The sequence below is a fragment of the Rousettus aegyptiacus genome, unplaced genomic scaffold, assembly GCF_014176215.1.
Source record: "Rousettus aegyptiacus isolate mRouAeg1 unplaced genomic scaffold, mRouAeg1.p scaffold_m13_p_11, whole genome shotgun sequence".
NCBI classification, from domain to species: domain Eukaryota; kingdom Metazoa; phylum Chordata; class Mammalia; order Chiroptera; family Pteropodidae; genus Rousettus; species Rousettus aegyptiacus.
In genome coordinates, this window is record NW_023416286.1 from 92,704,511 (window position 1) to 92,719,892 (window position 15,382).

Consider the following 15,382-nt stretch of genomic DNA (forward strand, 5'->3'; position numbering starts at 1 on the left):
TTTTTTGCAGCTGCATGAGGACCTGAAAGCTTGGATGTTCTCTGTGTTTGGGGCTGTGTAGTTTGCCTTCCCCTTTCCTAGAGAAGCCTCGGGGCTCACTGGCCCCAGGATGCTGCCGAGCCCACTGTGGAAGTTGCTGGAAGTCAGTCAGTCTGTCTTCCTGATTTTGGGGAAAGCCTCAACTCACCGAGGAGGTTGTACAGGGCACCCTGTCCCCCACAGCCCGTTCCCCATGCCACTGCAGAGTTTGCAATAAATCCATGGCAGGGGGAGGGGGGCTGAAAGTCACCTTGCTCACCAAGGTTTCTGACAGCTGGATGAATGAAAATCTAGGCTTCCATGCACGACAGACAGGCTGGATGTACAAATGGAGTTCTGGAACATTCTGTGACCAGGGGTCATGCCAACTAGAAAGGTTTGGTGCCAGCCACCGTCTGCAGTAACCTTATCATTCCCCGCTCCACACGGGGGTTCTGGCCGTGAGTCCCAGGTCAGCGAAGCTCAGGGCCCCCCATCCAGGGAACATGGGAACGCACCAGCTCAGCGGGGGATGTAGCTACGGGGTTTCTTGGGCAGACACCCAGGATCTTGAGTCCCCACTCTCCCCTCTCTTCAAAGGACCAGGGGCTGGCCTCGCTCCTCAGGCGTTTGTAGAAGTTCGTGGTCCCTTCGAGACATTTTTCCTGCCCTGGATTTCCGGCCTCTGTCCCTGCTCGCCTTAGTCCTCTACCCTGGACCTCCCATGCTTGTGGGTCTCCTTGCCCGTGAGCTTCGGCAGCCAGATCGTTCCGTCCCCCTGTCCCCCCCCCCCGCCCCCCCCCCCCCCCCCCCCCCCCCCCGCCTGGCTCCTACCTGCTCTTCGACTCAGGGGACCTGCCTGGCCCTGGCCTGGCTCTTTTCTCTGCTGCCCCCTCTGGCCTCCTCGACCCCACTGGCCAGTGCCTCCGCCCGCCCATCACTTACAGGATTCCCAGCTTCCTTCTGTTCTCGCCCTCCAGGGGGGCGGTCAGGGGAATGTCAATGTCCTCCTCCTGTTCATTGCGAGCAGTCAGTTCTCTGACCACGGCTTTGAAGACGGCCTGATAGGAGAAGCTCTTCAAAAACTACAACGAACAAACAGACATAGCACAGGATAAAGCATCCAGATATGGAAATTAGCGCTTCACTAATTAGTCACTTTCCTGACTTCCAAAGGTGCCAGATGAGATTTCAACATATTTAACAACCACAAAAGCGGGAGCAGTCGGGTGGCTAGCAAGATGTGTTTTAAAGTGTATTTCCATTATCGTCAGAACACCCCATTCACTCCTCAGTTCCCTCGAGATTTTTCTTCTAATAGTAGCATACCAAGAGATCTTCTGAGAGCACACAATAGCCTCTTTTCCCGAATGTGGAGATAGCGCCCGTGCGTGACGAGCTCTCTGAGTTCCGGGGGTGGCCCCGCGCCCAGCAGGGGCTTATCCGTTCAGTGTGCAGGATGACGTCTTCCAGGACGTGGTGTGGCACCTAGCGCATTATTGCAGTGGACGATTCTGCGTTTAAACCTTCTGCCGAAGTCATGACGCTGCGAGCTGCTCCCCCCCCCCCCCCCCCCATTTTGTAACATCGACCCCACAGCCATGACACGAAGCAGGACTGACCGACAGGTGGGGCCCTCTTAGGAGTTTCCTTTTCGAGTCCCTTCAGATGGAAGGTGGAGGTGGCTTGCTGCCGAGGGAAGCCGTGGCTCCGGCGTGCTGCCCTGTCGACCTTCGATCCTTGACACCTGACAGCGTGTGGCACGCCATCAACTTATTAGGGTCCCATAGTGCGATGGAGATCGACATAGCCTGGGGTGCTGTGGCCTGGGACAGGCCTCAGAGCGTTGCTGGTGGCTGGCCAGGTTTTCTAGGTGGCGGGGACGAGAACTGGTACAGAGGCCATTAGGCTGAGGCGGCCCTACGGTCGTGAGGGCCCGTAAAGCGAACCAGGACCAGAGCCTCGGATGACGTCGAAACCCAGGACGGCCAGCGGGACGCAGCCGGCCCGCTCTCGGCTCCGGCCATCGACGCGTCCCTCGCTTTGCTTCCGCCCGGCCTGCGAAGGCGTCGCCCGGGGCCCTGGGGGTGCGCTTCTACCCGCTTCCGGTTCGGCGACACCCAGTTCCCACGGTGCCTGCTCGGCCACGCTCTTCAAACGCGTCACAGGCCTCAGTTTACCTTTTTAACGCTGGAATCAGTGCTTCGGAGCAGGTCGAGGCTCAGGCCTGTGCTGTGCCCGCTCCCTAGGGACGGAGCAGCTCCCGGCTGCCCAGGCCCGTGACCCCTCACTGTCCTCTTTGGACTCTGCATTTTGTCCCCCAGGAGCTGCAGTGACCACTGTAGTCCACCAGACGGCAGACCTGCCGGACGGGCCTCGGCGAAGGTCCCGTCCCACGCGCTTTACCCGGCCCGTGTGACATCCCGTGAGCTTTGTCCCATTCGCCTCCCCGGCCTGCAGGACTATCCTCCTGGACATGGTGGGGCACTGGGACCCCAGGCGTCAGTTCTGCCGAGACTCTTCCTGGGCGGCTCTGGTCCTCGTGACCTCTTTTAGGTGGCCTAGCGGGGTTTGTGACGCCTGAGAGTGTCACAGAAATAACGAGCATGTACAGGGACCCGAAAACAGCAGGGGGGCCGAGCCGTCACCGCGAGCACGGGCCCGGCTGGCCGCGTGGGAGGACATCGCGGGCCGCCCCGCTCCGGCTCGTGCCCCGGTGGTCCCTGGCATTCCTCCCAAAGGGGCCTCGAAAGTCTCCTGGCTGCACGTGTCCTGAGGCATGCGCTCCGCTCCCCTCGCCCTGGTCTGGCCCCGCCGGTCCGCCTCGTCCGCCCTGTCCGCCCGCGGCGTTGCCTGGCGAAGAGCTGCTCGCGCGGCTGTCCAGCGGCTCGTCACGAGAACGCGGGTATCTGGGCCGCGGGCACAGCTCGGGGCCCGCCTCAGCTTCCGGTCCTCGGGGACAGAGTGGACTGGACAGCAGGGGCATCGCATCCCCCCGCTCCGTGCCGTACTTCGCCGCCTGGGCACAGCCCCTGAGATGCAAGGCACTTGTGACGAGAGCTCACCTGCGAAGCCGTCCTGTCGCACGGGACCTCGCGATGTGCCGTGCTCATACAGACCCTCGCACGGCCACCTGGGAGACGTCACCCGCTGCCCGTGAGCGCAGCTCGCCCGGACGGCCACTGACGGGGTAATGGCAGCCCTGAGGCTTCTGAACGACTCGCGTGTGTAATCTAAACGTTCCTTGAGGTTTCAACTCCTGCTGAGAAATCTTCCGGTGAGGCCCGAGTTTACGCGCCTGTCTCAGTACGTCCTGCGCCGGGAATCCAAGCCCGAGCAGCCTCCCCTCCCTTCCTTGTGGCGGTTCGGAGTCTGACGAGCGAGGCCGATGGCTGTGACGTGCACGGAGCCAGTCTGGGAGGCAAGGCACTGGGGGCCGAATCTGGACCAGGGCCAGAAAGTTGCCTAGTTCGAAACGAAACACCACGAAATGAAACACCCAGCTGTTTTTTGTTTTTGTTCTTGTTTTCCCCCTGCCTATTCTTTCGTACATTTAGAAAAGCAGGTCAGCGCGAGTCTGAGTTCGTGCCTGTGGCCGGAACGACGCCTCAGGCCCCGGCCGTAGGGGAGAGGGTGCCGACCAACGACGCCTCCACCGGAGCCAGCACGTGTTGCGAGTCTCAGAGGTTTGACGCAGGAAATCAGAGCCACCGGGCTGTCCCAGCAGGGGCGGATCGTGCAGCGAAGACAAACACGTCACGCCGTTGGTGCCTGGCCGGCCCGGCCCATCCCGACGCCCCTCGCACCTCCGCTCGCCGGGCGCGGCCGTCACAAGGACGCCGGCTGGATCTCGGGGGGCTGGCGCTCGCCCTCCGCGGGCTGGCGTCTCGGGGGCCGGCGCTCGCCCTCCGCGGGCTGGCGTCTCGGGGGCCAGTCCTCGCCCTCCGCGGGCTGGCGTGAGCAGGGCCGCAGGGCCGGGGGAGTTCGCCCGAGCTGCAGAGGCTGCTGTCCGAAGCGTCCGCCTCGCCAGGCTGCCCCGCCCCGGGCCTTCGCTTAGAGGCAGGCTTTCCTGGGGGCTTTCGTTGTCTGCGCTTGCTGGGGTTTCTGGGTTGCTGCTTTTTTTCTCGCACCCAGTCATGGTACACAAGGCAAAAAGGAACCCCAGGAAACTGGTCGCCATGCTGCTCCCTGGGTCCCGAGGCCCCTAGCCCATTTGCCGCCTTCTCTCTGCCTTTCTGAAGCTTCTTTTGTGAGCTTTACATATGACGTCTGGGCTTTGAAGCTGTACTTGGTGAGAGAAGTACATCTAGTCCTTCATTGTCACATAGGGTTCCCGCAAAGAACGACTCGCTTACGTTTAGATAACTTGCATGTTCTGTTTTTGGCTTTGCTGACGTCAGAAGCAATCTGTGTGTGGTGTGTGTGGTGTGTGTGGTGTGTGTGGTGTGTGGGTTGCGTGCGGTGTGTTTTTTGTGTGTGGTGTGTATTGTGTGTGTGGTGTGTGGTGTGTGGGTTGCGTGTGGTGTGTTTTTTGTGTGTGGTGTGTGTGGGGGGCTCTGAAACTGGAGCCACACTCGACTTTCTTCGACCTCTTCGACGTGACGTGTGCCGTTCGGCCTGGCCTGCTACGGGACGCCCACCTGGGCCGTGCTGGGACCGGAATGACTGTGGCTCCCAGGGCCCGGGTGGCGGGTGCCTGCTGGCCTCGGGCCGCCGGCCCCGGCCCCAGCGAGAGGCTCCGAGTTTCGATCCCACTTACGCTGTCACTGATGTCCTCGATGTCCAGCAGGTCGGCGGGCTCGTTCTCCGTGCTGTCCACTAAGTCCTCCCCGGAGCCGGTCGCCGTGACTTTCCGTTTCGGAAGGCGCGGCCGGAGGAGAGGCGTTCGGAGAAGGAACGGAAACAGCACACAGAAACGGGAAAAGGAGATCGATGAAAGTCACATACGTCGTCAACAAGACTTTAAATAAATTCCTCAATGTCTAATACTCAACGTGGGGATGTTAATAAAATAGGAAAAGAAGGGTCAGTTCCAGGGCAGGTCAGGGGGTGCGCCTGGTGGCCGCCGAAGGTTCATCTGAAGAAGTGACCTTTCAGTGAGTCCTACACAAAGAGAGGGAGCAAGCCGGCCTCCGGCGCGGGGAGGGCCCCCTGGCGGGCGGCCGGAGGCGCCAGGGCCCTGAGGTGCCGGGGCGCGGGCGGTGGCTGGCGTGTCTGACACACTGCGGGGTGCACAGCTGCCCGGGGCGGAGAGCGGGGGGCGGGGGTGCGGGGCGCGGCGGCTCGCAGGGGACCTTGCCGACCCCGGGAAGGAGGACTTCAGATTTTATCCTGAGAAAGATTTATTCTGAGTGTGATTTTCTCCTGGTAATCCTGAGAAATATTCCCATCTCCTGTTGGTTTGGTCAAAAAGTGCCAATTTCAGAATTGCGTGTGGCTCATAGTTGCTAATGAAAATGGAAGGGGCACCCCACCCCCCGCCCCATCCCTGCAAGCCAGCGAGTCAAAGAAGTCTTATCCGAGGCCGTGGATGCCTCTGAGAGGGCCGAGCCCCGTCATGCCGAAGGACAGCAGAGCACCCCACACCGTGGTCTGTGGGACGGGGCTGGTCCATTTCAGGGCTTTTGTTTGTGGGGTGATGCATGCGAACTGGGATTCTCCCTTGCCCTTCCCCCTCGGGGAGGGTCCAACTAACTTCGTCTTAATAAAAATGTAATAAGTCCTGAAGGCCACCATTCGTAGGGCTCCCCCTCATTTCCTACCGGGGTGCCATCGGAGGAGCTCACGGAGGGTGCCCGCCCCAGCCAAGCCCTGCTGCCCAGACCTGGGGCACCTGGCAACCACCCGCCCCCTCTTTCAACGTGGGAGCCCCCCACCCGAGCTGGAGTAGAGAGCTGGACTTCTGGTCCCGTCCTGGCCACACCGAAGACCCTCTCTCCATTTCTGGTTCTGCCTCCCCCGCCCCCCGCCCCTTCAGAAAAGGACAGGTACACCCAGGTCCTGGGGCCGTGTGCCCAGTATGTCACCCAGGTCCCGGGGCCGTGTGCCCAGTGTGTCCCCGGGACCTCTCTAGGACTCGGTACAGGCTGGACCAGCAAGGCAGCCGCCCAGCTGGGACACCAGCCCCGGCCCCGATGCTGTGGGGAGCGGGGGTCTTTGGATGGATTGCGTGGGACTCACCCTCATTCTCCTCTTCTGGCATTTCAGTGATGATGTACACTGGAAAACAGTCGGGAAAATTGTTAACAGAATGTGAGATGGTGGACCAGTCCAGACCTCTGGGTCTCTGAGGGGATCAACTTAAAGTCGCCTCCTCAGCGGCCAGGGAGACCAGGGTAGCGATCACGTGAGCGGGGAGGGGACGCTCCCACGAGCCTCAGCAGCCTGCGGCCTGCGACTGGTGCTCCCCGAGCGTTAGTTCCTCCAGGTCCACGCCTCGCCTGGCCCCCTGGGGTTTCCGTGGCGGGGGGGAGGGGAGCCCGTCTTTCTCGGCACCCCGCTGTGCGGTAGCTGCACCGCGTCACGGGGCGCACGGGCCCTGGACGTCCCATTCCTCACCCGCCCCCCCGACTCCCGTCGTGAACATTCCTCCCCTTTCAAAATTCAATGTTAATTCAAACTGAAAAGCACTCTACCTTTACCTGACCCCTGACCCTTGACCCCACGCCCTAGAAGTAATAACGCCTTGGCCTCTGGCCTCACGAAATGCTGCCTTAGTCCATAACGGTCCAGAGCGGCACACCCACCCCCGACCCCGGTCAAGGGCATGGTAACCCAGAGTCATTGAAAACTACCACAAAATAATGAAATCACGATACCTTCAGAATCCAAATGTGAGCTTTCCAGCTCTGTTTCTAGTTCCAACTTTAAAGGTGCTGTTAAAAGGCAGAAGAGCATGGCCATTAATGGTTTTAACCTCACACTTTCCAGCGGGTTTATATTGGGCATTTAGGGTCCGAAGTGCCTTCCTGGCACCCAAGGCTGATCAGCAGAGGGTAAAAACCGGCCAGAGGGCACTGCCGGCCCACGCCGAATGCCCCCCTGCCCGCCGCCTCCTCCCTGGGACTGTGATAAACAATGGTCAGGAAAGGCAGCCCCTTTGAGGCCAGCTCCTCTGGCCACCACAGGGCCAGACAGGGTCCCTGGAGGCGTAGGATGGCTGATGGATAGATGACTGGCCTTGGGGGCGCCTAGAGGTCGTCTTCCTCCTGTAGGACGGATAACCATTGAACCACGGAGCCAAGTGGCTCCAAGGCCACGTAGACATGTAATGGGGTAGGCACGGCAGGAAGCAGGCGTTTCTGGGGTTCCTGCTCCCCAAGACGTGCGTCATGGGGGCGGCTGGGAAGCACGGGGCTGTCTGGTGTAGATCCGTCCAGACGCGCCTCGCGAGGCGGCTGCCGTGTTCGAGAACTTTGCAAAGTTCTTGGTGACCCTTACGTTGTGTCTTTTTGCCTTCCTCACCCCCAGCTCTCCCTCTTCCTACTCCTAAACACAAGTGCGCACACGTGTGCATGGACACGCACTCGCACACGCACACGCACACGCACACCCCGGGTTCCAGCAGAGAGGAGCCCGTGGTGACCACGCGAAGGCGACCGCTCCGTCTCTCACGGGGGCGTCAGGCTTTGGCGGGTCTGCGGCGCCTGGACCTGGGTCCCTGCCCACGCGTGGCGCCCGCGCCCAGGCCCTCCGCTGAGACCCAGCCCTCCACGGACAGGGAGCGCCCCGGCGCTGAGGGAAACTCGTCTCGCTGTGCCTCGGCTCCGGCCGGTAGGAACAATGTCTTCTTCCTCTTCACGCATTTCGCTGAAGCTAGTGCCAGGCTCACCCCTCAGGGCGGAGGCGAGGTCAGGGCTCCGCGTCCCGTGTCTTCCAGACTCACTCGCCACGTCCTTCGCGTCCTCAGTCTCGGGGTCCAGCCACGCCCGCCGTCCCCTCCCACCCCCAGCTGCTTCCGGCCCTCGGAAGGAACAGCTGGCCCCTGCAGCACAGGCTAGAGTAGGACCAAGCCTGCGTTCTGGAAGCTTCTACATTTGCGGCAGGGGCATGAGTGATGCCGTGGACTTGGGGAGCTCGTGGCTGAGTCAAGGCCTGCGGCCAGCGCGGCCTCCCACCCTTCTCCACCCCTTTGCTTCCGGGGGCTCAGGAACGGCATCCGACACGAGTGGCCGTGCTGTTTAACCCGGCGGCGTCTGGTCCCATGGTTCTGCCTGTCGAGCTCTTTTAGAATTTGAGTACATTACTCCCACCGGCCGATCGCGTCAGGTCAAGTGCACATACAAACCGCCCTCCTCCTTCTGCATCCAAGTCTACGACCAAATGCCATGCTGGACAGAGCCCTGTGGCCCCCCCGGAGAATGGCCTGACCTTGACCCTCGCACGGCGACTCCCGGTGGTTTTTTAACAGTTACCGCTCCGTCGTCTTACTTTGGCATCCACCCGGCGAGCTTCTCATCTGCGGGAACAGTGGGAAGGTTCCAGAAAGGAGACACACTGTGGAACTCGGGCCTACTGGGCCACCCCCGGCCCCTGATCTAATCACTTTGTCAAAAACTGACCGAAAAGCCAGTATCACTCGCGCTGTCCTCGTTGGGCCTGTGCTGGTGTCTGGTGGTCATTTCGCTTCCGGTATTTGCTCTGGATTCATCGCAGACTCATTCCCCCAATTTCCACAATTCCTTGAAAACCATAGATGCGATCGAGCTATTTTTTCCTCTCTCTCTGTTCTGGGGAGTATTTTACTGAGATCAGAGTCCAGATAAGTGTCCTCTCATCTCCTTAGCGACCTTCGCTTTCTGCTCTTCCTCGCCTCATTTTGCTGCACCCGTTTCAATCTGAAGACCATGTGCCTTCACGGCGAAGTAGAAACTAAGTGGCAAGGGACATGGCTTTCTCTGAATTATTCCTCGGCGTCACGCCAAACAGCGGCCTGCCTGCCCCGGACCTTCCTTTTGCCCGTCTTATTTTAGAAGGGCCCCTTCTGCCACTGCTGCCTGCATTTTATAGTTCTTGTTCCCGCTACGGCTGCTACTATGACTTCCTTTAGGTAAGAATAAGTTTGTCCTGGGCGTGGGTCGGGTCCCCTGAGACTATCCCTAAAGTTCGAGCGGTTTCCCTACCTTTATCGTTGGTAGCACCCCGGTATTTTTAACCTCTCTGCACGTGGCCTGTCGAAACCCGAGTCCGCCGAGGGGACCTCGGAGCAGACGCTCGTTCGCGCGCGGGGAGCTTTCCGGCCCTGCTCTCCCCCTGACGGGGCGGCCGGAAGTAAATCTCCCCAGGGAAGCTCGACCCCCCCTCCCGGTCGGCCCCGTCCGCGTTCCCGCCCGTGCGGCAGCGCCTGTCCGTGCTCGTTTGTCTGCACACGGCGCCCTCCCCGCCACGGCTGGCTTGGGGAGCAGGGTCCCCACTCCCGTCACCACGCCTGCCCGTGAATCAGGTGAAGCGGCGACAGCGGTTTCGCAGGTATCGAGAGCGACTCGCGGGTGCCGACGGCGCGCCAGGCGGTGCATCTCGAGGACGGCTACGCGCGCGCATGGGGCACTCTGCGCTAGAGCTGCTCGTGTCCCCCGCCGTGTGCCTGGACGGGGGGCCGCGCGAGGCCACGCGCGGTCTTCCCCGCCGCCTTCGGAGCGCTTCCCCAGGCGGCTCCCGGGCCTGCCCGGTGCCCTCAGCTCTCCCTGCGCACCAGACCCGCTGGTCTCCGCGGTAACAGGGTTCGAGGACTCAGCTGGGCGTTTTCCCTCCACGTGTGATTCAAAGTCGGGCTTCACCACGTCAAATGCTGTTTCTGGCCCACTGGGGCTCAACGGGCCCATGATAGAAAGTGAAACTCATCCTGCACGTGAGCCCTGTGCTTCTCCCGCGATCCTGTGCCCGAGGGTGCTCGGGGGACCTTGCTGAGAATGCAGGCAGAGCTGCCGAGGAGGCTACACGCATCTTTACAGACTCCCCGCGGTGGGGACGCGCCGTCTCGGACCGCGTGGGTCAGCCGGGCCAACACCGGCTGTCACCTCCGCTTGCTCCTGCTGGCCCTTGGGCCCCCGCCGCCCAGCGGCTTCTGTCTGGATCGTCTGTGTTTCTCCAGCAAGTGGATGGGTGGCTTCTGCCCCGGGCCAACAGCGGGTTCTTCTCTGCACCTGCCGTACCGGGAACCCTCGGCGTTCCCTCCGCCAAGTGCACAGGGAAGGGCTTTGCAGGCGGCCTGGGCCCTGTCCCCATCACGCACAGACCCTTCGCCCTGTGTCGCTGTCCGTCCCTCCCCCCGGTGCCGTCTCTGAGCTCTTCTGCCTGCCCGGAGCCCCTTCCTTCCTGGCTTCCTCCTTGCCACCCCCGCCGCCTTCTCTGTAACTAGTCGTCCTCTCGGAGAAGCCCAGTGGTCGGATAGCACCGTGGCCCTATTCCCAGCAGGTTTTGCCCACTATTGCTGGTCCTCTCCGGAAAGACAGATCGTAAGCCAGAGGCAGAAGGGGAAAGAAAAATCTCCATGAATTTTGAGGAACTGCTCGCTTTTCCTTGTGCTTCAATCTCTGCGGTAGTGACCGGCCCCTCACATGACGTCAGGAACCGGGGGGTGTGTCATTGACCCTGGTGTAGAGGCTCCAGTGCAGCCCACCTTTGGTCCAGGCCACCTATGGCGCCGTGTCTGATCGGTAAGTGTTTACGCTGGGCGGGCGGCTACACTTTTACCAAACACAAAACACATGCTGGGCTTTCAGGGGCACATTCCTGAAAGGCAGCAACAGCACGACATGCTCCGCAGACCAAGTACACAGAGGGCCTCAAACCTAAGTGAGAGGCAGCCATGATTAGCTCTGTACCTTAAGGTTAGAGACCGAAAGGACCCTGAGGTAACAGGTCAAATAAAACGGGTCAAATAAAATGACCGTTTCTGGAAGGCCTCTCCCGGGGGCGGGTTCACACAGGCGTCGCCAGGCCCCGACTTCCCCTCCCACAGCCCCGACTTCCCCTCCCACGGCCCGCCTCTCCTCTCCCGCATCCTTTCCAGCTGAGGATGGGCACGTCACAGGGGATTGCCCGGTAAATGACATTCAGAATCCTGCTTATGAATATTTCGATGGACGCGCAGACTCTTCCTAGCGGTCATGTTCACTGAGTCGGAAACGGCTCCCGTTCTCAGGGCCCCACGTGCGGGCGGAAGTCCCGCACGGCCCGAGCGAGCTGGCCAAGCTCCCGGCGCGTGCTGCCCGCACCCCCCGGCTCCCGGCTCGCGTGGGCTGCCCTTTGCCTCTCCAGCCTCCCTCACAGGGTTCCTGGCTCCTGGTGTCGTCGGGCCACATCTGAGCTATAAAATTTAGCAGGTATAGATGGGGGCGGGGAGGCGAGATGATGGGCAGGTCTCATTTACTGTTGCCATGGCAAAGGAATCTTGAATCCGTGATGGAGCGACCTCACTAAGGTTGGATTTGAATGATTAATAATGGTGAGGGGTGCTGCTCGGTGTCTCGCCGCCCAGATCCCAGGGCGAGGGGCCTCTGGGCTTGACTGGGTGGAGGATTAAGATCCTCACTGCAACCCTGCCGAGCGAGCGCTCCCTGGAGTGTGAGCCGGTCGTGGCTCGGAGGTTTGGGCTGGTCCTGGATCAGGCCCGGCTTTGACCGCGTGCTGAGACGGAGTCGGGCGGGCCCGAGTCACGCTCACCACTGCACAGGTGGTTATCCGGGCATGGCCTGCCGCCCCTCTCTGAAATCTGGGAGGCAAATGGCCTGTGTCCACGAGGGAAGAAGAACAGGGAGACTAATCAGGAGACAGGGAAAGCCTGAGTGAAGGAGGGATTTCTTCCAGCCCCTTCGGGTGCTCTTTCTTTGAGGGGGGTCTCAGTTAGGGGGGAGGTAGCAGGACTAGGGGAGGAATTTAACTTCTCACTCGAAATACGACTTCCAGGGGGACAGGAAGCAGAATATGCACCATCACCACGAGCGACAACACTTGAGCCCCGACACGTCCCCTGCGCGGAAGGCAAGCCCCCCGCCCCCTGAGCCCCGCTGCGGGGTGGGCCCGGGCGGTCTCACTCACCCTCGGTCTTGTAGAACCATTCCGTCTGCGTGCTCTGGTCTTTCCAGATCAGAAATTCTCTGCCATCCTTCGTGAAAGACGCTAAAGGCACCAAGTCATAGTGAGGCTCGCTGGCGGCTTCAGAGACGGGAGTGGGGACCGCGAAGAGGGTGGTCACCTGCGAGGTGCCGGGCGTCGCCAGGTCCCTGGGAGGGCAGCACAGGGCCGGTCACCGTCCGGGCCGGGGCCCGGCGAGGAGCCTGTGCTGTGGGCGTCACGCGGGTTGGGAGAGGCAGGTAGACGTCGGTGTCGCGAGGCTGGATCGCTGACTGTCCCCACATCGCGGGGGAGGAAACCGAGGCCACGGACATGGAGAGGTTGCCCGGTGGCTCACGGCTGAGATGCAGACCCTGAGGGGCGGGGTCTGGAGTCCCCACTGTCAACCACAGCCGCCCAGTGGTCACGGCGTGGTCACGGCCACACGGTCTAACAGTCTGCGAGCGTCAAAGCAGAGGTGATGTGGCCTTTGACAAGCCACTGCCTCTCATGCACGGCCGTCACGGGCAACCTTGAAATTCCACGTTGCCCGCCCCCCGAGGGGTGATGCGTGGAACCAGGAGGCCGGCGGAGCGCAGGGCTGGGGGGCCGTCTCGGCGCGGTTGAGGGTCGCCCTGCAGGAGCTCTGTGCCCTGGGGCTGCAGCCTGTGGCTTCCCCATGGGGCAGAGCTAGGACTTGGTCCCCGCCTCACGCCGTAACCAAGCTGGCCTGCGCCTTCTGTGAAGGGAGTGTCGACCCACGTCCCCAGTGCCCATAGGTGGCCCCCTCGTCCCATCGTCCTCTGAGGAGGGACTGTCCAGCGGAGAAGCAAGGACAGGGCTTTGGGTCAGGAGTCATGTGCACCCCACACTGCTGTCTGCAGGACTGAGCACATTCAAGGCATTGATCGTTTGTTCTGTAGGCAAGTCACCGACCATCCAGCATGGTGAAGCCTATGACCTTGCAACGGACTCTCGCTGAATGGTCACTGAGACCTTGGACGTGGGCCTGGGCGAGGCGGACCGCCCTGCCCCTCGGATCGCCAGCACTGTCCATGGGCCCTTTGCTCCGTCCCTACCTCAGACCTTCTCTCGGTCGCCCCTGTCCTCTCGTCTCTGTAGTTCTGGGTGTCGGGACTCCGATCGTGGGACCCGTCCCTCACCCTGTGAGTGACCGAGTGGCAGAGGGGAGCAGTACTGGGGAGTCTTCCAGGAGACACTCCCCATGAAACCCCAACTTCCTCAGGGGACCTGCTCCCTGCACCCCCACCCCACCCTGACCCCCACTCCCTGTGCTTGGAAATCGAAAGGCTCCCCAAGCATCATCCCTAAGCACAAATTTCTGCCTGATTTATCCAAAAAGAAAGCTATTACCTTATATTAAATTTAGGCTGGGTTTGCGATGTAGAGGCCACCTCGAATTCTATTGGGAAAAAGAAGAGAAAGACAATGTTGGAAAAAAAGAAATCATCTTTCTACTTAAAAATGTGTTGTTAAGTATGTAATGCTGGGATTGGGGTGGAGAGGTCCTGACTTATAGAATTAAAAAATTTCTCCTTTTCCTTAGTCTCGTCTTCCTAAATGGTTTCCTTTAGCAATTATGAGGTTGACATTGAACTTCTATAAAACCAAAGAGAACTGAAGAAGATAATTTTCATGAAATCATGATTTTGGAAATTCTAGTTCGCCGCATTAATCTTTTGGGTTGTCACAGGGACCTTCGTGTGTTATGGGATGAAGAATATCTGTACAAAGAGGTGACTGAGATTCACAGGATGTAAATATTTTGAAAATTATTTTAAAGAGCCTCCTCGTAGCATTTGAGCACCTCACTGTTTGCCTGGAATGATGACGTCAAGAATTTCATGTGCCATTGGGATAAGATACACCATCAATTCTAAGAGAATGGCAGAGTAGACATAGTAAAGAAATGAGAATCGGAAAATTTGAATTCAAAACAAATGTTCAATGTTTACATATGTCCGTAGTTTACCTATGTGGCAGAATATTATCGAGGAATATTACTTGGCTATTAAAACGATGTCACCAAAAATTAAGCAACGCAGGCAAAAATAAAATACAAACTCGCATTTACAGTATGTTTAAAATATTAAAAACGAAACAACGAAAGGACACAAGGACCACTACCACCAAATATGCAAAAAAGAAGGGTGGAAGGGGCAGGATAAAAATCGCTGAAACGCGAATCGGCTTCACTTATATTTCGATGTTGGTAAGTTGGGTGATGTTTTTCTGCTTTTCACATTTTCCACTAAAGCACATTTTATTTCTTTTTACGTCAGTCTTCTAAAGCTAAAATATGGCCGTAATTGGTTATAAAGCAGAAACAAAAGATGAGAGGAGGAAGGAAAGGAGAAGAGATAGGGAAGTGGTCAGAGGGCAAGAAGGGAGGGCTTGGGCTGCTCTGCGTATTTTCCGTGCCCTCGGAGCGGTCACGTGCCCTCTCTCTGACTCCAGGTTCCTCGTGCGTAAGGTGGGGGGTGTAAATGGTGGCTGGGAAAATTAAAGGAGACAAAGATCATGCAACACACATAGACACACTGTGCCATCGGACTGCGCTCATGACCTTCTTTGGGGCCAGAAATACAGAAAATGGTGCTCCTTATGTGGGTCTGGGGGTGCCTGCTCCTGGGCTCAGCGCCTCCCCCGACCACTTGCTGATTCCAGGCACACTGGTTGGAGAGCTCGGCCATGGTCAGCGAACTTTCCTGCTTGACGAGTTCGCTGGTCTGCACCCTTGCCTTATCAGTCTGTCTTGTACCTTCCTTCCTAAATATGCCGAATTTCGAGGGTCTCTGTTGGACATGACTGCGGGGAGACCCACTTGCCGTTGGAAATGGCAGCTGAATTCCAGCAGTTAGGGCAAACAGCAAAGAAGAGCTAGCAAGGATAAAGACAATAACCAAAGCCAGGAGAGCACACGTATCGATACTGCTGAGCACAGCCCACGATGAATCAGAATTCGCATGCCGTGGCATCCTATGCTGGTTGCCACTGGCAGAATCCATCTTTAAGGATGTCTTAGGTTCAAGAAAAGAAAAAGGCCCTCGTTTCAGGGCGGCTTCTTGTTCTCTGACAGCCTGAGAGTAACATAGATTGTGCTTCTTCCTTCCAGCACCTTCCTTCACCTTGTGAGGTCTGAAGAGTATTTTTGCACCTTATAATTAATTGTACGGTGCGGGAGAGCTTCTCCTGCATTTTCACATGGGTTCTTTCTTTTGATTTGCACGGCCACGCTGTGTTTTTTACACAACGGAAGCTTAGAGCAAGTGAGGGGCATACAGGCCAT

At 59.1% G+C, this 15,382-nt stretch overlaps 1 protein-coding gene across 2 annotated transcripts in view; it reads right to left on the minus strand.

The window, feature by feature from the left end:
- Window positions 1-15,382, minus strand: part of ERICH6B (glutamate rich 6B) — a 41,841-nt gene that overhangs the window by 12,670 nt on the left and 13,789 nt on the right. For both annotated transcript variants that reach the window (XM_016143849.2, XM_016143848.2), the window contains exons 4-9: window positions 13,447-13,495; window positions 12,058-12,242; window positions 6,837-6,893; window positions 6,199-6,237; window positions 4,778-4,866; window positions 964-1,103 (exon numbers count right to left, since the gene is read on the minus strand). In XM_016143849.2, coding sequence (XP_015999335.2) covers window positions 964-1,103; window positions 4,778-4,866; window positions 6,199-6,237; window positions 6,837-6,893; window positions 12,058-12,242; window positions 13,447-13,495 — 559 coding nt within the window. The remainder of the gene's footprint in view (window positions 1-963; window positions 1,104-4,777; window positions 4,867-6,198; window positions 6,238-6,836; window positions 6,894-12,057; window positions 12,243-13,446; window positions 13,496-15,382) is intronic.